We start from the raw sequence: 20,489 nt of genomic DNA on the forward strand, positions 1-20,489 counted from the left end.
CTAACCAGGCCACCCAAAAATACAACATTTCCTTGAATATGTAACACCCTCTTTGCGATTAATGTGCCCCACAGTTATCTGTCTCGTGAGTACCCAGAAATGGCCCTGCTCAAATCTTTGCTTGCTGGATTAACGCTCCCAACTCGGTCTGGGCTTATTGAGGAGAATGTAGAGGATGAAGATGGAGGTGAGTACCATTCTCCCAGTCGATATTCTGACTGAAATGATGTACTTAAGCAAGAGAGGGAATGGAAAGGTTTTGTCGTTAGATTATTTCTGTTTCAAAACCCAGTTCTGCTTTGGAGACACAAAGAGACTGCAGATGCTGGGATCTGGAGCATAAAAATATTCAGCTGAAGGAGCTCTGCATTAGAGAAAGGAAAAGAAATATGGCATTTCAGATTGAACCCCTTCATCCATCCAGCCTTGATGAAGTGTTGCGGCTCGAATTCTTTTTCTCCCGCTCGACTTGCTGGTTGATTTTTTTTTGCCCAATTCCATTACGCTAGTGTAAATTCAGCCTTCTTTGAAAGATTCTGCAAGATATTAATGTGACAGAATGACAGGAATACAAAAAGCAAGAACTTCCATGCCCTCAAAAATGTATAAAAAGAGGTCCACAGTCAATTAAGCATTTATTGAAGCTTGGCTGCTGTTCTATATGGAAGAAAGCACAACAATTAATATCTATAATGGAGAAACAACACCCCTGCCTTCCATCTAACCCCCCTCCAACTAGATGGCATTGACACGAACTCTTGCAGTTTCCGTTCCGCCCCCCACCCCCCATCTATCCCGATTCCTCCAGTTCTCCATTCACATAGCCACCCCTGGCCAATTAATTCTCAGCTTTCCTATCCTATCACCTTTTGGTCTGTACTCCTCCCCTACTCATTCTTTCCTTCTCCTCATCTTATTAATTCAGGCGCCTACCTGTTTTTTACCTTGAAGAAGGGCTCAGACCTGAAACACTGGTTATATATTTTTACCTTCTCTGGACGCTACGAGACCTGCTAAAGTTCCTCCAGCATTTCTGTGTTTTATCATAATTAATATCTGCACAAAAAGCTCTTATAGGTAGCAAGATAACTGCCAGAATCAGCCTTTGGTTCTGTGGAAAGGTGCTGACTGTGTTCTGTCTGCAGGAAAGCTGGAGATTGGGTGCCAGCAAATCTTGCAAAGAGCTCAATGTGATATGTACTTTAGAAAATGAAACTACTGTCTGTTAACAATTGAAAAGTTGACATAAAAATAAAACATGCTGGAACTATTCAGCAGTTCAGGTTCATCTGTGTGGAGAGAAACAGAATAAATGGTTCAGTAATCTGAAATTCCTTCCACAGATGCTTCTGGTCTACTATGTATTTCTGGCATCGTCTACTTTTATGCCAGTCTGTTCAGGTTTAAACATCACAAGCAATGATTATATTTCTCTCTTTCTGTCTCTCTCTCTCTCTCTCTCTCTCTCTCTCTCTCTCTCTCTCTCACTGCCTCTCTCTCTCTGCCTGTCTCTCTCGCTCTCACTCTGTCCCTCTCTCCCTCCCACTCTCTCCTCTCCCCCTCCAACCCCCTCTCTTCCTCTTCCTCCCCCCCCTCTCTCTCCCTCCATCCGTCACTCCCTCTCTCTATCTCTTTTCAGAGGAAGAGACAACAGGTTCACTCCCACTGGTCAGTTTCTCTGCCACAACACCTTTGACGTCAGCCGAAATGGCGCCATTCCTTCAAAAGTTTGCGAGGGCACGTGCTTTAGAAGGTAAGGAAACAGGTGAATTAAACAGGGCCTCTGTCACAAACTGGAGGAGCAACAATCAGAGTTCGGAGCAATGGGAAGAGCTCAAGCAGGACATTAGGAAGGCCAAACGAGTCCATGAAAAGTCCTTGGAGATCAGGGTTTATTGGGAATATTGCAGGAAAGAGCTCAAGCAGGACATTAGGAAGGCCAAACAAGTCCATGAAAAGTCCTTGGAGATCAGGATTTAATGAGAAGATCTCAAGGAGGAAAGAGCTCAAGCAGGACATTAGGAAGGCCAAACGAGTCCATGAAAAGTCCTTGGAGATCAGGGTTTATTGGGAATATTGCAGGAAAGAGCTCAAGCAGGACATTAGGAAGGCCAAACAAGTCCATGAAAAGTCCTTGGAGATCAGGATTTAATGAGAAGATCTCAAGGAGGAAAGAGCTCAAGCAGGACATTAGGAAGGCCAAACGAGTCCATGAAAAGTCCTTGGTGATCAGGATTAAAGAGAATCCCAAGGCATCTTTAACTTGCAATAGAAACAAGACAAAATGGACAAGGTACTAAATGCATTGGTGTTTACCAAGGAAAAGAATGAAGGGGATAATGATATGGAAGCTTAATGTGGAGAATGCTCATGTCTTGGAGCATTTTGACATTAAGAAACAGTTGATGCTGGACATTTTGAAGAGTGTTAAACTGAATAAATCCCCTGGGCCTGAAGGGATATGTCACAGGTTATTGAAAGGTTAAGTAAGGTGATTGCTGCATGACATACTGATATTTTCCAACATCGGTAGGAAGTAAAAGGCACTCAATGTTTTGAGCCCAAACCTTTCGTCACCATACAGAAAAGCAGGTAGACACCCGAATAAACTGTTAGGGGGATGGAGGAGAAGATAAGGAGGGAGCAACGATCTCTCAGTCTGCATCTGGTCTCCCTGATGTAGCAGAGGCCACATCAGGAGCACTGAATGCAGTAAATGATCATACTTGGATGGACTGTTTGGGGCACCAAATAGTAGTGGGGGAGTAGATGCAAGTTTAGCACTGGGAGCAATTGATGGGAACAGGTGAGTGGACAAGGGAATTGCTGAGGGAGCGACTCCCTATGTAAAGCAGGGAGGAAAAAGTAAAATGTCTCTGATGGTGGCATCCTGTTATGACGGTGGAAATTGTGGAGAATGGTGCATTGGATGTGGAGGCTGGTGGGTGAGGACAAGGGAACCCTGACCTTGTTACATTGGCAGGAAAGGGGCCAGGGCAGATGTGCAAGAAATAGAGGAGATGCAGGTGAAGGCTGTTAATGAAGGAGAGGAGAAGTCATGCTTTCTGAAAAGGAGATTGCTATGTCCTTGACAAAGATCTCTGCATCCTCATTAGTGACAGGAGAGGTGCCAGAGGACTGGAGAATAATTAATGTTGTACCTTTGTTCAAGGAGGATAATCTGGGAAATTATCGGCCAAAATGTGGTAAGGAAACTACTTAAGTGTTTACTTGGGGATAGGATTTATGAATATTAAGAAAGTCATGATCAGGTTAGACACGGTCAAAATGACTTGGTGAGAGGTAGTTCATGTCTTAACAATTTGATCGAGTTTTTTGAAGAGGTGACAAAGGTGGTTGATGTTGTCTATGTGGACATTTGACAAGGTCCGCATGGTAGGCAGATCTAGAAGGTACTGATGCATGAGATCCATGGTGAATTGATGAATTGATAGTCTGAATATGGAATTGCTGACCTATAGAAGACAAGGATATAAAGCTGTTAATATTTGACTTGGATGAAAAGGTGGGTGAATGGGTGTGTTAGCAATTTGCAAATGACATTAAAATTGATAGTTATGGCTATGAAAGAATACAACCAGATATCGATCAGTTACCAATATAGGCAGGGACATGGCAGATGGAATTTAATCCAAGTGTGAGGTGTTGCACTTCTGTAAATGTATAGGGAATTTGCACAGTTAATGGTAGGGCTCTGAAAAGTCTTGATGAGGAGAAGGATCTAGGGGTCCAGATCCGTAGCTCATTGAAAGTGGATGGGGTTATAAAGAAGGCCTATGATATGCTTTTTTTTTTAATTTATTTATTCGTTCAAAAAACAAATAGTACATAACATACACAACAATTAACCATAAACATGAACATTATTTTTTATATATAGGAAAAAAAGAAAAGAAAAGAACCCACCCCCCCAGCCAACTCTCCTAAGTAGAGCTATAAAGAAAGAAAAAAATAAAAAATATTAAAGAAAAATTAAACATACATATTAAGATCTAATCAATATAAATTGAAATGTAAATATTCTGAGTATAACAACCATTTATTAATAAAAAAACTATAATTATCACATGAAACATATGTAATTTTTTCCATTATTAAACAATATTTCATCTCATTATGCCATCTACTAATATCAGTTATATTTGTATCTTTCCACGTACTAGCAATACATTTTTTCGCTACAGATAAAGCTAAATATACAAAAGCAAGTTGAAACTTATCTAATCCCAAACCTTTCGGAGGTTGCAAACTACCCAATAAAAATACTGTCGGATCTAAAGGTATTTTAATCTTATACAGGTATTCTAAAAACAATTGAATTTTCTTCTAAAAAGATTGTATAGGTATACATGACCAAACAGCATGAAAAAAAGTTCCAACAGAATTACCACATCTAAATCAGAAATCTGATTCATGAAAACCATACTTTTTTTAATTTTTCAGGTGTTAAATATAATTGATGTAAAAAATTATAGTTAATCATTGCATAATGTGTATTTATCAATCTAGTTACACTATTATAACAGATATCTAACCAATCATCCTCGGAAAAAATAAAACCAATATCCCATTTACTTTTAGATCTATCCCAACCCTTTTTATCCATACCATCCTGTAATATTTGATACATAGATGAAATATAACCCTTCTCTGGTACCTTCTTAAGAAAAATCTCAAATTTAGTCATTTCAGGTAAAATCATATCTCTACCAAATGTACGTTTTACCAAATATCGAATTTGATAATAGAGAAACAAAGAGTTCTTATCAATACCAAAACTGTCCCTCATCTGATTAAAAGATAAAAATTTACCCTCTTTAAAACAATCTCCCAAGTTTTCCACACCTTTAAATCTCCAATGCAATAAACTTCGATTGTGTATTGAAAAAGAAATAAGTTGATTATTATACAACAGAGTCAAAGCCGATAATTCACCCCTAGAGCCTATCATTTTATTTTTCATTATCCATAACTTCATTAGATGTTTTAGTATAGGCACATTATGTTGCTGTAACAAATTTATATTTCATCTAAACAAAAATTGATGTATTTCAAATTCAGAAATATTTGCCATCTTTATTTTGGCCCAACTAGGAGGCTGTTCCAAATCATCAATGAACTAATAAATTTAAGTTGGGCTGCTTCATAATAATTTTGAAAATGTGGTAAACGTAATCCCCCTAACTCATATTTCCAAGTTAATTTATTCAAAGCTACTCTCGAAAATTTACCTCTCCATAAAAACTCCCTAACCATTTTATTCAAATCTCGAAAAAAAAGTATTATCAAGTAAATACGGAATAGATTGAAACAAATATTGTATACGCGGAAAAATATTCATCTTAATTGTATTTATCCTTCCCATTAAATTAATAGGTAAATCTTTCCATTTAATCAAATCAGTTTTATTTTTTTTCATTAACGGAGCATAATTTAATTTATATAAAGATTGATAATTAATATTCAAAATTATACCCAGATATTTAATTCGATCAGTCCACCTCAAATTAATAATATTCTTATAAACTGAATAATCTCCTTCACTTACCGGTAATATTTCACTTTTTTCCCAATTAACTTTATACCCAGAAAGACGTCCATATTGTATTAAACACTCCTTCAAATGTAAAAGTGGCTGAGCTGGGTTTATTAAATACACCAGTACATCATCAGCAAATAAATTAATTTTATACTCCTCATCTAAAACTTTCATACCTTGTATCTGTGTATTTTGTCTTATCAGCTGTGCTAAAGGTTCAATCACTAACGCAAACAAAGCTGGTGATAAAGGACAACCTCGACGAGTTGATCGAGTCAATTTAAAAGGTTCCGAAATCAAGCCATTCATCAATACTCTAGTAGCGGTTTACTATATAAAGCCTTAATCCAACCAATAAAGAAAGGACCAAACTTAAATTTCTCCAGAACTTTAAACAAAAAATTCCACACTAAAAAAAAAGTCAATCCTTGAAAATGATTCATGTCTAGATGAATAAAAGGAGAAATCTTTCTCTGTCGGATTAAGACGTCTCCAAATATCTACTAAATTAAGATCTTTCATCAATGCTTGAACCTGAATTGCCATCTTAGATTTCTTAACTTTCTTTGGAGATTTATCTAATAAAGGTTCCAAAACACAATTAAAATCACCACCAACTAAAATATTATCATTAGCCTGACCCAAATATAAAAATGCAACTGAAATAAATATTTCATCATCTACATTTGGGGCATAAATATTAAGTAAAGTCCAAAATTCACTATAAATCTTACAATTCAATTTAAGAATACATCCTGCCTTTTCCTCCATTGATTGTAATTCAAAAGATAAATTTTTATGTATCAAAATTGCTACACGTTTAGCCCTAGAATTAAATGAAGAAGAATATACATGCCCAACCCAGTCCCTCTGTAATTTCATACTTTTCTTCACATTCAAATGTGTTTCTTGTAAAAAAGCAACATCAATTTTCATTTTCTTAATATACACCAAGATTCGCTTATGCTTAATCGGACTGTTTAATCCTCGAACATTAAAAGTAGCAAACCTCAACTTTGACATATCTACTATTATTACTAAATACCAATAATATCTTTATATGAAAACTCAAATCAACGTATATAGGCCCTCCAGTAGAAGAAAAAAATCACAAATTAAAAGCTAACTAAAATGAAAATAAAAAATAATAAAGAAAAAAAAGAAAATCCCCCCCCCCAAAAAAAAAACTACCAAAAGGTAGTAATCCCTAAACAAGAATTGGGTGTGGGTCACCCACCAGTGGCTGATGACTAGTAAAGAACTTAGAGCAAATCTCTCCCTCCCCAGCCAAACAATGAATAACATCAAAATATCATAATAACAAAAAAAAAGTAAAATAAGAATAAGAAAATTCTTCTATTCATCCAAGAGATTCCAGTCTCGGAGATCCCATTTCAGAAGAAGTTGGACTCTTTCCATTCCCGTTTTTCCCATTTCTGCCATTTCTTCCCTTTCCAGAACAACCAGATTTTTCTTTAGGAGACAATGGTGGACTACGTCTTTGTCCTCTTATATCTGGCAATGAATCAGCAAAAATCATTGCTTCACGATCATTCTCAAAAAACCGAAATTGATGGTCTCCATAAAACACCTTCAACACTGCCGGGTAGCGAAAAGTAGACTTATAACCTTTACGCCACAAAATTTCTTTAACTGGATTAAATCGACGTCGACGTTGAATGACCTCTTGACTCAAGTCAGGATTTTTAAAAACTCTGCTATTCTGAATCAATAACGGAGTTTGTCGTTGTCTCGCATTTTGCACTGCTAGTCGAAGTATTGCTTCTCTGTCCAAATAATTCAAACATCGAATTATTACCGGTCTCGGTGGTTGACCAGGTAAAGGTGTTCTTCTTAAAGCTCTATGAGCTCTTTCCAGTACCAAGCCTCCAGAAAAAAATTCTTGCCCTAGTACTTTTGGGATCCAGTCTTTAAAAAAACGAAGAGGATCTTGTCCTTCTATAGCTTCTGGCCAACCAACGATTTTCACATTATTCCTTCTCCTTTGATTCTCCAAGTAGTCTATTTTCCTCTCTAACTCCTTCTCGCGTTCTCCCAATTCTATGACTGATTTTTCAACCTTCAACACTTTTTCAGTGTTAGAAACCACTTGTTGTTTACAGTCCAAAAAAGCAGTCTGAAATTTTTTAAATTCTTCATAAGCTGCATCCACACATGCTTTAACTGTATTCATTTCTGAACTTAAACTAGCATTCATTTGAACCATCTCATTCATTAAAGGTTGAATGACAGCATTTAACTGTATACATTGTAACTCAGAAAAGCTCAGCCCTGCTTTCTCTGATGTAGTGGCAGAACCAGGTAACTGCAGCTCCTGCTGCAACTCAACAAAAGGCATTTTAGAGGTTTTACTGCGGGTCTGGACTCCCAGCGATGGCACCCCGACTTCCTCAGGGGGTCGCCGCTGGTCTCCCCCCGCAGCTCGTTTTTGCGCAAAATCACGGAGGTAAGCAATATCTTCAGGTTGAAATGCTTCCTGATGCATTTCAAACAATGAAGTCGTCTTCCTGCGTGCTCCCTCTGTTAAAATCGAAAGGCTTCCAGAATTGGGATCCACTTCTTCGGAACACGCACCTTCTTCCAGAGAACGGGTAATTCCAGCGCCATCCTTCATTTGGTGAGTAGTAGACATTTCTTTTTCAGCTCCCACAGGCAGTCCTTGTGGTTTAGACACTGAAGAAATTAAACCTGAAGCTGTATCAAGTCGTCTAGGCCCCAAATCTTCAGCACTTCGAAAATGTAACTTCTTCTGCACTTGAGGTTTAATCTTTTTACCATTAATGGCCATAATAGTTCCTTAATACTTTAAAATTTAAAAAGTTTAAACTTGAAAACAAAGGGCTAAAAAACGGGTACTTAAAAGTCTGGCCAGAGAGGTTGAGATTACGCGTCTAGACTCTACGCCATCTTGCCACGCCCCCACCTATGGTATGCTTGACTTCATTTGGTGGGGCATGTTGCTACTGTATGAAACTTTGGTTAGGCTACACTTAGTGTACTATGTGCAATTCTGGTGACCCCATTACAAGCAACTATGGAAAGGGTATGGAAGAAGTTTACAGTATTGCCTGGTTTAGAAAATATGAATTTTTGAGAGAGGTTGGACAAAATTTCCTATGGAGCTTGAGGAGGCTAAAGGGAGGCCTTAGAAAGATGTATAAAGTCAAGAGAGTCACTGATATGGTGGACATTCTGAATTTTCCACAGGGTAAAAGGGTCGCACATGAGAAAAGATGCATTTCTGGTGAGGGGGAAGAGCTATGATGCAAATATTTCACACAAAATGGCAGGTACCTGCCATGGGAGGCCAGGAGCAGTGGTGAAAGCAGATGCAATAGTAGCATTTAAGAGGCTTCAAGATAGACATGATGGAAGGATATCTACTGAATTCAAGCAGCAGAACTTTAGTTTAATTTGGGCATCATGTTCGGCACAGACACATGGATTAAAGGGCCTGTTCCTGTGCTATATTGTTCTATATTCTATAATTTGAAGGCTTCTAGTGAAACACTAGATCAGAGAGCAAGCTGAAGCCTTGAGCATACTTATTAAGAGTTTTGATAATGTCCTTTTGAGAGCCTGTGTAGCCCAGTGAGCATTATGAATGGTTGATGCCTAATGTGTCCTAATTTGATCACTCAGACACTCTGGAGGTCCTGAACGATATTGACGAGATGTCAAAACGTCGAGTCGAAGTCCTCTCGTTCTTTGCAGTAAGTAGAAGATCATTAATTGTGTCTTAAAGCAAACAAGGCTCTGGCTCAGTTTGCATGGAGCATTTAATTAGCACCAAAACTATATATAATGCCCTGCACTCTGCTCACCAGAACGGACTGATTCTGATCGCAGCTAATCATGTCTCTAGCTGTGAATTGTCTGCGCTTCGCCTTCAAGAAAAGCTCTTGTAAGTATTGAAGCTGACGGATTTGCCTTGGCAGAAGCAGTGAGATGTAAATGAGGCAGCAGTATTGTCTTTGGAGAAGCAAGTCCGAGCTATCACAGCTTAAAATGGAGAAATATTATGATGCAGGAGAAGGTCTTTCCTCCCAGTCAGTCTGTGCAGACTTTCCATAGAACAATCCTGTCTTTCTACTCTGTGCCCACTTTAAATGTGTATCCATTTTCGTTTTGATCCACCATTGCTATTTCAGATCACGGCTATTTTGTGTTTTCCCATCTCCAGGAAATGGTCAACATTGCAGGTCGGAATGATGAAGCATTCCAGCCTGGCCCATTGGTAGTTTGTGTTCTCATACTGATACTGCTTGACCCGCTGAGTTCCTCCAGCAGGTTATTATTTTGCTGTTGCAGTCTCTTGTGTCTTCATCAATAGTGGGATTAGTTTTTGATATTTCTGGTACAATAACAAAGGGTCTTGTACAAGCGGTGTTACAGGCAATAACAATCATACAGCCATGTAAAATGCATAATTTACAAACATGAAAAGGAAGATCAATAGGTACAAAGCACAGCATTACAGCAGTGTTTGGGTCATCAGGGCACATTGCTGCGGGGAAGCTGCTGTCTTTAATCCTTTTGATCTGTGCTTTCACACTCTGAAACCTTCTCCTCAAAGAGAGGAGGAAGAAGGAAGGTGTCTGGGTGTGATGATGCCATCAGTACATTGGCTACTTTTCCCAGGCAACAGGAGATGTAGATGGAGTTCATGGAGGGGAGGGAAGTTTGTGTAATGTTCTAAGCAGATTCTGACCTTGAGCAGTGCAGCTACCGTCCCACACCGTGGTGCATCCAGCATTTGTGCTTTCAGTGGTGCACCTGTAGAAGTTGTTGCGGGACGGGGACATACCAAGCTTCATTAGTCCTCAGAAAGTAGAAGAGTTGGTGTGCTTTCTTTACTGTCCCATCACTGTGCTTGTCACAGGTCAGGTCTTGGCTGAAGTGCAACGTGTTTATAGTTTTGAGTTCTCAGAAATAAACCTTTATTTACCCATCTACTCTTTGTACTTCAGAGGCCCAGGGTCTCTTCCCTCCCTTATTGGCCTTACTTAAATTGTCATTGTTTGTCTATGAAATCTGCTCTGAACCTTCCTTACTCCAAAGAGAAAGCTCCATCTGTCCTTTCCAACGAGCACCATGGTGTCACTCACCATTTTCCTGGCCAAGAATTGGTTCTGTAAAGGCTTTAAATGCTTGCATCTATATTCTCCAAATGGTAATAATAGTTTGGAAAGTGGAGTAGATCATCTATTAAGGAAACACAAAGCATTTTGCCAGCATCAGATTCTTTTCCTGCAGAATTTATCTGACTTGAGCTCTCAGTGGTTGCACATTAATGCCATTTAAAATGATTGTAATCTAACCCCACATTACCAGAACTTGGTAGACAGCTGCATAACGGGGATCCTGACGGTTGAATAGACTTCAACTGCCTTTTAACTGCTCTCAAACACAAGCCATCCCAGAGCACTTTCCAAGCTTACCAAAAAGTTACACCTTTTCGAGCAGTTTGAGAAAAGTTCCCCTGTCTGTATCTGAAGAGATTTATAGTTTTTATTTGCAGAAAAGCCTACTCTGTTCATTTTAAAATAGGTGTCTACAGAACTTGCCAGTGAAGTGCAGATACATGTACAGCTCTTCCATGCCTGATGAGTGTATTGCATTTTGATAGCCCCTCCCTGCCCCTACCTCAATCACATATTTTGGGCCTTGGTGAGGTTTTCATACTGCTGGTCTGCGAGGAGAACATTTCAATACTGGTTACCATCTGCAGCACCTAATATGCCTGAGATTGTCAGATCTTGGAAGCTAAGCAGGCTCAGGCCTGGTCAGTACCTGGAGGGGAGATCACCTTGGAACACCAGGTGCTGTAGGTTTCTCTGAGGGGCACTGGACAAAGAGGTGACTCTGCTTTACAGTAGACAAAAGTTGAAGAATTTCATGTACATTAAATTCTACGTGCAGTATTGTGACAATAATGGGACCTCTACCTTTACCATAACCATAAATGGCAGATGTGCTCTGCAGCATTAGCCTACAATTACCTGAGAGATCTGACTAACGAGTCACAGGGAAGCAGGTTGGGGACTGCCTTTCCTTCCTTATATTGATTTGGGAATGAAGCAGGGAGGGAACTTCACCAATTTTTTGAGTTTCAAGATATAACCCTCTTGGCTGAACACACCAAATATTCTTTAACAAGTTGGGATCTTGTGCCATTCACAATATCATGGGGGTTTCTTTTTCGTCCTAAAAGTTTGTTCGTTTCCCACAGAATGATCTCCAGCGGCTGATGAGCTCCCCTGAGGAACTCTCCCGGAACACAGCATTCGTTTTGGCCTTGAGAAGCATCCAGCACGATCCACGGTAACCAGAGCATATGTGCATGTCAAGGATGGACATTTACACCAAACCTATAGTAATTTCAGTGACCCACAGTCCATGCAGCAGCAAAATAATATTTCAAACTGTTTCAGAAATCTCCGACAAATTGAGTTGAAATAATAGCCAGTTTTCTTTCTGTGGTGTCAGCTAATTATTTGCCAGGAGAATGAGGAGAATTCTACTGCTCTTTTGGACTCCAAGCATTAAATTGTAAGGAAAGACGACATAATCTAGGGCTTTATTCACTGGAATTTAGAAGATTAAGGAGGGATTTCATCAAATATTGGGTAAGCTGATAGGCCCAGGTGAAGAGAAACTTATTGGGGAATCTAGGATTAGGAGATACAGATCACAAATTTTGGCCTGTCCTTTGGGGAATAAAGTTAACAGAGTCTTTTATGTGTAAGTGGAGTTCGACTTGGAACTCTCATCCACAAGGTCAATGAATTTTAAATCTTAAGTTTTCATTGACCTGCAGTATTAAAGCTTCTGGAGAAAAGCCAGGCCCCCATGTTAGCTCATAGGTCATGGTGATCACTTGAATTGCCGACCTGATGGCTTATTGCTGTTGCCCTGTCCCTTCTAAATTGTTCCGTGGGAACTACTTCATCGACCTGAGACCTGACAAGACCTCAGGTTAGTTTCCTCTCGAAAAGGTGTACTCTTTCGCTGGGCCATCTCAGACAGACTGAATAATATAGGTTGATGCCCCTTATCTTTTACATACAAATTTTCAAGTCAAACAGTGTGAAAGACAAAATAAGTTTCTGAAAAAAATATAATTTAACCTCCCCTTACCCTGAGAAAATAAGAAAATAGAAAAAGATTAGTGAGGAGTACTCCTTATCCGAAATGCTTGGGACCGGATGTTTCTCAGTTATTTTTGTTTTGATTTTGGAACGATAGAACTAAGAACACAGTCACATCAGCAGAATACCTGTACCAGCAAATAAACGGCAACAACAAACAACGGCAGGCTTTTTGAGTGCCGACATGATACCACAAGTGGAAAATTCACATGAAATAATGTTTATTACTTACCAAAAAAAAAATCTCTGCTTACAAAATAAGACCACCTCCCCATCACTGCTGCCAATCCCCAACACCTCCTCCTCCTCCCCACCACCCGCAGTCCCCGACCACCACTTCCTCCCCACCACCCGCAGTCCCCGACCACCACCTCCTCCCCACCACCCGCAGTCCCCGACCACCACCTCCTCCACACCACCAGCAGTCTCTGACTACCACCTCCTCTGCGACCACTACTCGCTGTTCCCGACCATCACCTCCTCCTCCCCCCCTCCCCCACCACCTGCAGTCCCCGACCACCACTTCCTCCCCACAACCCGCAGTCCCCGACCACCACCTCCTCCCCACAACCCGCAGTCCCCGACCACCACCTCCTCCCCACCACCCGCAATCCCCAACCACCACCTCCTCCATACCACCAGCAGTCTCTGACTACCACCTCCTCTGCGACCACTACTCGCTGTCCCCGACCATCACCTCCTCCTCCCCCACCACCTGCAGTCCCCGACCACCACCTCCTCCCCACCACCCGCAGTCCCCGACCACCTCCGGCAGTCTCCGACACCTCCCCGCCACCGCCGATCCCGACACCTCCCCAATCCAGCCGCTGGTCCTCGATTACAATCCCTGCTCCTACCCTGGAGATCAAGGTCCCCACTCCTGCTTGGGAGCCCGAGACAACTTTGATGCGGAAGGCACTGCACCTGATGTTGAGAATGGAGTTGCCATCACCAACTCCGGCTGCAGCCAATGCTGGAGACTTGAACCCAGCTCCAGTTAGAATCTTCCCAACTAGAAGCAAAGATTTGGGGGTTTTTTTTACTGTTCTTGTAATCAAACAGCAGCAACAGAACAGCAGAGCCCCAAGTGGGCAAGTTAGGTGTTAAATTGTTTTTCCGCTTGCGACGTCATGACGGCACTGAAAAAAAACTGATTTTGGATCTATTCAGACCTTCAGATAAGGGCAACGCGACCTGTGCTTGTAAGTTGGTTAATCTTGCAGTGTTGTGCTAACACTAAAAATTCTAGTATGCCAATGCCCTTTTGTACCACCACTCAAGTTGCTTAACTTGAATAGGTTATCTGGTCTCTCTGGTTTGGCCTGTCATTCAATTGCTATTGGTTGACCAGTATCTCAAGCTCACTTTTATGCTTAATGCTCATTTCTCAGCATGGATTTCTGCCATAAATAACTGAGCATCCATTGTCCAGTCAGATAGAAAACTCCAAACATTTATGAAGTTCAAATTTATTTTCATCTGACTGTACCAGATGAAACAGTGTTTCTCTGGACCACCGATCACACACAAGGCAAAGCCAATAAATCACATATATACTAAAGTTGTAATTTGAAATAAATATAACTGTTTTGGGATGATTTACTCAGTTACAGGATGCTGTTCATCAAACTCACAGCCTAAGGGAAGAAACTATTTCCCAGCCTGGCCGTCCTGATGCTAGTGGGTCCAAGATGCTGTGTGCAGCAATAATTCAATAATTCTGAGAGCCCTATTTGACCAACACTCCCGGTAAATTACCCTCGATGTAAAGAAAATATTCCTCAAGTCATTGCAAAATGAGGCCATGGCAGGAAACAGCCTCTCAGCATTTCATGAGGTGAATCTTCTTTGTCTCAAAGCGATACTCCTCATTTCCCCAAACTGAGCAGAGTATGACCCAATCTAATGAGTGGCATAGTGCAGAGTAGCACTTTAACAGGTGTGAAGATTGGACATGCTATTAACATGGGAATTCAGTAAAGAGGGTGCTTTGTATGAAAAACCGATTAAGTCATGAAACAGCGGGATCTAAGACCCAAGAGTTGGAATTTAATATTCTTATCGATAGAGGTGTGAAAGGACTCTCCAGCTCCACTAATGCACAACCTGTGGTATGTGGGATATCCAAGATGATTTTCTTTGATAACCACATATGCAGGGAACATCATCAATTTCAAGAGCTCAAAATCCAAGTACTGTATGTGGAGAAGCAGCTGTGAACTGAGGGCTCAGTGAATTTTGGGGGTCATCTCCCACAGCCATTATGTCAGCTGGCAGCGAGGGAGTGGCTGGCCAGGAGGCCCAGAGAGATTGTGCCAATCCACTGTGTGCATCTGGTTGTCCAGGAGGCGTTCCCCTCCGAATACTGGGGTAGGTAATGGCTTCTCGGGGATGCCAGCCTGCCCCAAGTCCAGGCACGATGGGTGAGTCACCGGTGAGTGATTAGGTCAGAAGAACAACAGATTTACAGTAAGGGATTTAGAAGTTGGGTGGGAGCATGTGTTTCTGTGGCCACAGATGTGTTTCCACGATGGTGGCATTTTATTTTCCGCCACTCAGTCTATTGATATCTTCCTGAAGCCTGAAATATTTTAATTAACAGTCAACCACACTGTCAGTTTTGGTATAATCAGCAATTATTTTCAATAATGACTCATTTAAATCCAAGTTACCTACTGAGTCAAATTAATGTACGAGGCTATGCATTAAAGTCAGGAAGTCAGCAGACCCCAACTAATAGGGAGCAGTACCACCCTCACCCCCACCCAGGATTTATTTGAACTGCCACATTCTTGTCCTCTTCCCACCACTAGCACACCCTCCCCCAATGTACTCTGGACACTGGCCAAAGGCCTACATCTGGAGTGCCCCCAAGCCTGACTGATTCTCAGATCCTGACTACTGTGAAGTCCAGACGACTACCTCAGTAGTGTTTGCATCTTGGATCAGCTCATCAGCGTAACTTTCCCCTTTCTCGATGAGACCACTCCACAACAACGAGCCGCACATCCTCAGCATGCCATCACGTCTCGATGTAATTGCTGCTGTCTTCTCACCAGTCTCCACAAATTCTTCCAACCTTTTACCCATATCGTCATTCCAGTCCAAGCTTATTTCATATATTCCATCAGTTTCAGCTTCCATTCATTTGATATTTTGAACTCATTGATCATATACTGGTCAAAAAGGTTACGTGACTGTGGAGGGGTCCAGGGCTCATTTCTGTGCTGTGTAACCTCATGGCTAAAATTTGTCATCTATATTACTACTAATTGGCTGTTTTTGTTTTTTAATAACTCATAAAATTGGACTAAATCTCTACAGAATGTAAATGCTTGAAGGTTGCACAAAACGCCAACATATTGGGGGCACAGAACAGTAGCTCCTAATTTGAATCAAATTCCTAACTTCAGCAGAGAGTTAAAGTTGTACTCTGCTCACCTTTGCTCTGTCACATTAAGATCACAGATACCTCTGAAGATTCTATGTTTGTCCCCTTCCCCCGTGCATTTGTACTGAATGTTCACCCACACACCCATCCCCTTACTGTCTCCCTCAAGCCCACACTTTTAACTTTGTTTTCCTCTTCCAGAGTTGCTGTTGACTTTCTTCCAACATTCATGTACTGTCTTGGCTGTGGAAATTATGATGTGGTGCAGACAGCTCTGAAGAACCTTCCTGATTACACGTTACTCTGCCAAGGTAAAACTGATGTTTCGTACAAACATTGGGTTTGCTTTGTTATCTGACAAGTCTTTAAACGTGATCTACTTTGCTCTATCAATCCCTTCTAACTGGAATACATTGAGCTTATTTGGCTGTTAAGCCAGGAATCTAGTCAACCAATTTCTTTGTTCGATGATCTTCTGCCTGTTTCAGATGGCCATTGTGAACTACAGAGCATCACAAAACCTTGACTCAGAGTGGGGGCCTGCGATCAGAGTGGGGGGCCTGCAGACACAGGTGGAGGCACACTGACGGGAGGGGGGGCACACGGACAGAGAGAGGGGCAGCGTGCAGACTGACTGAGCACACAGACACCACACTGTAGGAATAAAAGAAGTTTGGGGGCTTCTTCATAATCCTCATTAGCTCTTGGGTGTTGAGTTTAATTGCAAGACATGTCATGTACCATATAGGTAATGAATAATTGTGCAGACTGAAAATATTTCTGATCTGCATTGCTCAGTAATATTCATTAGACTACCCTCCTTAAATGGCTGATTTTTCATGGCGCCATTAATGTTATTTGGCTCGACTTGGATGGTACAGTAGTGTTGATGTTCTTTCACTTCAATCATTCGCTCATTCTTGTACCTTGCTTTATTCACAGAGCACGCGGGTGTTCTTTTACACAAGGCCTTTTTGGTTGGGATGTATAACCAGCTCGACACAAGCCCACCAATTGCTGAAGCCATGAAGGTTCTACATATGGAAGCCACAACTTGAGACTGAGCGTTGTAGAATGGATGCTTTTCAGCTCCATGAAAACAAAATCGAAGATTTGGAGGAGGTACTTACTGTACAATGTAATTTAACCTCTTCTACATTCCACATGAAGACATCAAGTTGTTCTGGAGGACTTCCCAGGAACAGAAATAATGAAAATTAGAGGATTTGAATATGGATTTTCCTGCGTAACAATGGGCGCTGCACTTCACTTCATTCTATGATGACCTTTTATGCTGAGGAAGTGCATAACATTACCCATTTCAATTTCTCTCCCATTTATTTTGATCTCTGCTTTTGTTCGTGCATACATTTATTTTAGATGAAATGCCCACAAATTGAATGTCAGGAAAAGCACAATTCCTAGCGCCTGTCAAGTTTCAAGATTCAAAATGTATGTATTGTCACATACACATGGCACACAAAATACATCTTCCTCTGTTTGCCCTGTAAAGTCACACACACAGGTGCTGCTGGTATGGCACCTCTGTTGAGAAAGAAGAAAGCGAGAATCCTTTCAGAGTCACCAAGCATCCGTAGATCCCACCACTTACCTCCTCCAGTGTCACCACCTCCGTAGCTGCACAGCCTCCTGAACGGTCCACTGCTGAACCTGAACTCTTAGCGTCCGAGTCACTCTCCTCAGCTCCTAGTTCCCAAACCCCTGATACGATCAGGAAGGTGTCAGTGCCCCACCCTCACAGATCCCAATACCAAGTTCTCAGAAGCCAGTATCCAGCAGCCCCACAACCTGGTGAGCCCTTCGACTGCTAAGCTCCACGCTGGTCCGCTCCTGTGGTCTCCTACCTCTCCCAGGCTTCCTCATATCAGCGAGGGGTTTGGGGGGGAGAGGTGGTCTCTTAGTCTGGTACCCTTCTTTGGTCTGCTAGTTACTAATCCAACTGGAAGCCACTACACAGAGCTGGATTTCAACCTCAACATATTGTGCATGGAAATACAAAGCCAGCCATTTAGCCTCTGAACCATTGCTATTTTAGCTGGGACTGATATAAAATGGGAAAGCAATCTAACTGAAGTCAGCAGAGATTAACTGTTCAACTTTATAAGAGACTATTCTGTGGGCTGATGAGATTTTCTGAATGCTTTGGCTGTGCAATGAGCCACAATTACCCCCTACATGTCTTATTTCCATGATAATCTATGGACACGTACTTTTGATGAGGGTATTTTTATTTACGGCCATAAAAATTATGAGCAGAGTTAGGCCATCAAGTCTGCTCTGCCATTCAACTCGTGGCTGATTTTTTTTCCTTTCAACCCCATTCTCTGCCTTCTCCCCATAACCTTTGATGCCCTTGCAAATCAATAACCTATCAACCTCTGCTTTAAATCTACCCAATGTCTTGGCCTCCACAGCCGTCTCTGGTGGTGAATTTCACAGGTTCACTCCTTTTCCCCCACCCCCCCTTTGCCGGTTCGCTCTCCCAGTGGAGATTATGGATGTTGGATGGTTAACCCTTTGCAGAGGGTGGGTGACTGATAGCTTTTTCCAATGAAGTTGGTCTTTAATTACAGCCAGCACGTACTCCCGGTGTTTATCAGTGGGCTTTTGGTTTCTTGCTGCAAACCAAGCACACTTTTCACTGTGGGGAAAAAAACTAAAAAAATCTTGCCTTTCCATTAATACCATGGACTCATATCTTGTTTACACCAAGATACATGACACGGTCCAAATAATTTATCAATAAATTCAGCATGCCGAGAATTCTAACAGTGACGGGGCACTATAGATTTCATCTGGTACAAAAAATTCCACCATCAATCTAACCCATCCCAACAACACAGTCCATAACTCTCTTACATCCATGACCCCAAAAGTCTTAAATATCCTTATGGTACCAGTCCCCACCACCACCACTCTCGATAATGCATTCCAGACACCCAGTACGGTCTGTAAAAAAAAAACCTTGCATCTAATGAGTTTAGCAAAAGAGTTTTCGGATGCGGCCATTGCAGTTGAATACACAAAAGTGATGGAGAAACTCAGCAGGTCCCGCAGCATTCTTTATGGTTTTGAACTTGAGCCTTTCATCAAGGTATGAGAAAAAAGCAGACAGACATCCGAATAAAATGGTGGGGAAAGGGCCAGGAGGAGGAGGACGACAGGCCCTCAGGCAAGAGGTCATAGGTGGATATGACCAATGAATTCAATGGCCAAGGAATGAGTGGTTAAAATGGGCAGGTTATTTAAATGGCTTTGAGCCACAAGCATGCTGTTGGGAATTGGTGAGGAAAAGAACTACAGCCCCATTGAACTGAAGAGCCGAAGTAAATGATGTCTCCTGCAATCTTAGAATGTGGTTTTCCACCCTCTGCATCTGTCGCATGGCATTATAGCCTGCTCAGGAACCAGCGCTGCCAATTTTAGTTCGTGTTTTGTCTTGAGCTTTTAAAGTCAAGTTTTTTGTCCTCTGATTGGACAAGTATAACTCAACCAAACAGCGTTCTCCAGTCCTCGGTGCAAAACATGCAGACACACAACCAGACCTAAGATGCGGAACAAAGAATACATATGCAGGACAAGTATTTTATCTATAAAAATAAATAAATGTTGCTTTGGACAAATGAGTGTCTCCGATTGGAGTAGAAATCGGAAACGGCTCAGGTGCCTGCACCTCACTTTGTATTTTTTGGGATTACATTTGCAACTTGTCAACCCAAGTTAATCCAACAAATGACACAGATCTGCAACAATTGCCGAAGGGAGTGAATAAATGATTGTGGAAAGAGTGAGAGTTTTCTTGTTTCGTTAAATATTTTTCATTCCAGATGCGGCAGAGCAAAGATCAGTTTGCAGCAACAGGAGATGAGGATTTTGTTTCGGATGGGTATTTTTCTTTTTTTTTAAAGAATAAAGTTTGTAAGATCGTGAGATTGATCGGATGAGTCAGGTTAGAGGGCGCTGACAGATCTTTTCAGACAGACCAGATTATTTCTGGTGAAAGGTGTATGTGTAAAAAAAAAAGTGAATGGAAGCTGTTGACTCTCGTGAGGTGCGATGGGATAGTTAAAGAGGTTTTGGCTCTAAAGCCATGATTGAGCTCACTGTACTTTGGAAGTGAAGTGGAACAAGTGGAATGACAGTCACAGAGAGGGGTAATAGAGAAACAACAAACCAGCCAGTTTCCAGTGAAGAAAGTGACAGAGTTTAAGAGGGGTTAGTGATGCTTTTGACGGGTTAATGATGGATCAAGACACTGATTTTTGTTTCTTGTTCTTTGTGGATATTAACGAGTACATTTGATCATAAATGTTAGTCTTCTTAGTCAGGAGGTTGCTGAAGAGAT

General features: G+C 41.3%; 1 protein-coding gene across 1 annotated transcript in view; it reads left to right on the forward strand.

The window, feature by feature from the left end:
• The window catches only part of ints1 (integrator complex subunit 1), a 160,316-nt gene extending 140,384 nt beyond the window's left edge, over positions 1 to 19,932 (forward strand). Inside the window, exons 43-48 of the mRNA XM_069928346.1 lie at positions 75 to 187; positions 1,640 to 1,753; positions 9,224 to 9,294; positions 11,814 to 11,905; positions 16,325 to 16,434; positions 17,066 to 19,932. Of these exons, the coding sequence (XP_069784447.1) occupies positions 75 to 187; positions 1,640 to 1,753; positions 9,224 to 9,294; positions 11,814 to 11,905; positions 16,325 to 16,434; positions 17,066 to 17,181 (616 nt within the window). The 3' untranslated portion in view covers positions 17,182 to 19,932. The remainder of the gene's footprint in view (positions 1 to 74; positions 188 to 1,639; positions 1,754 to 9,223; positions 9,295 to 11,813; positions 11,906 to 16,324; positions 16,435 to 17,065) is intronic.
• Positions 19,933 to 20,489: the final 557 nt, after the last annotated feature.

The sequence above is a fragment of the Narcine bancroftii genome, chromosome 3 (assembly GCF_036971445.1).
Source record: "Narcine bancroftii isolate sNarBan1 chromosome 3, sNarBan1.hap1, whole genome shotgun sequence".
In the NCBI taxonomy this organism is placed as follows: domain Eukaryota; kingdom Metazoa; phylum Chordata; class Chondrichthyes; order Torpediniformes; family Narcinidae; genus Narcine; species Narcine bancroftii.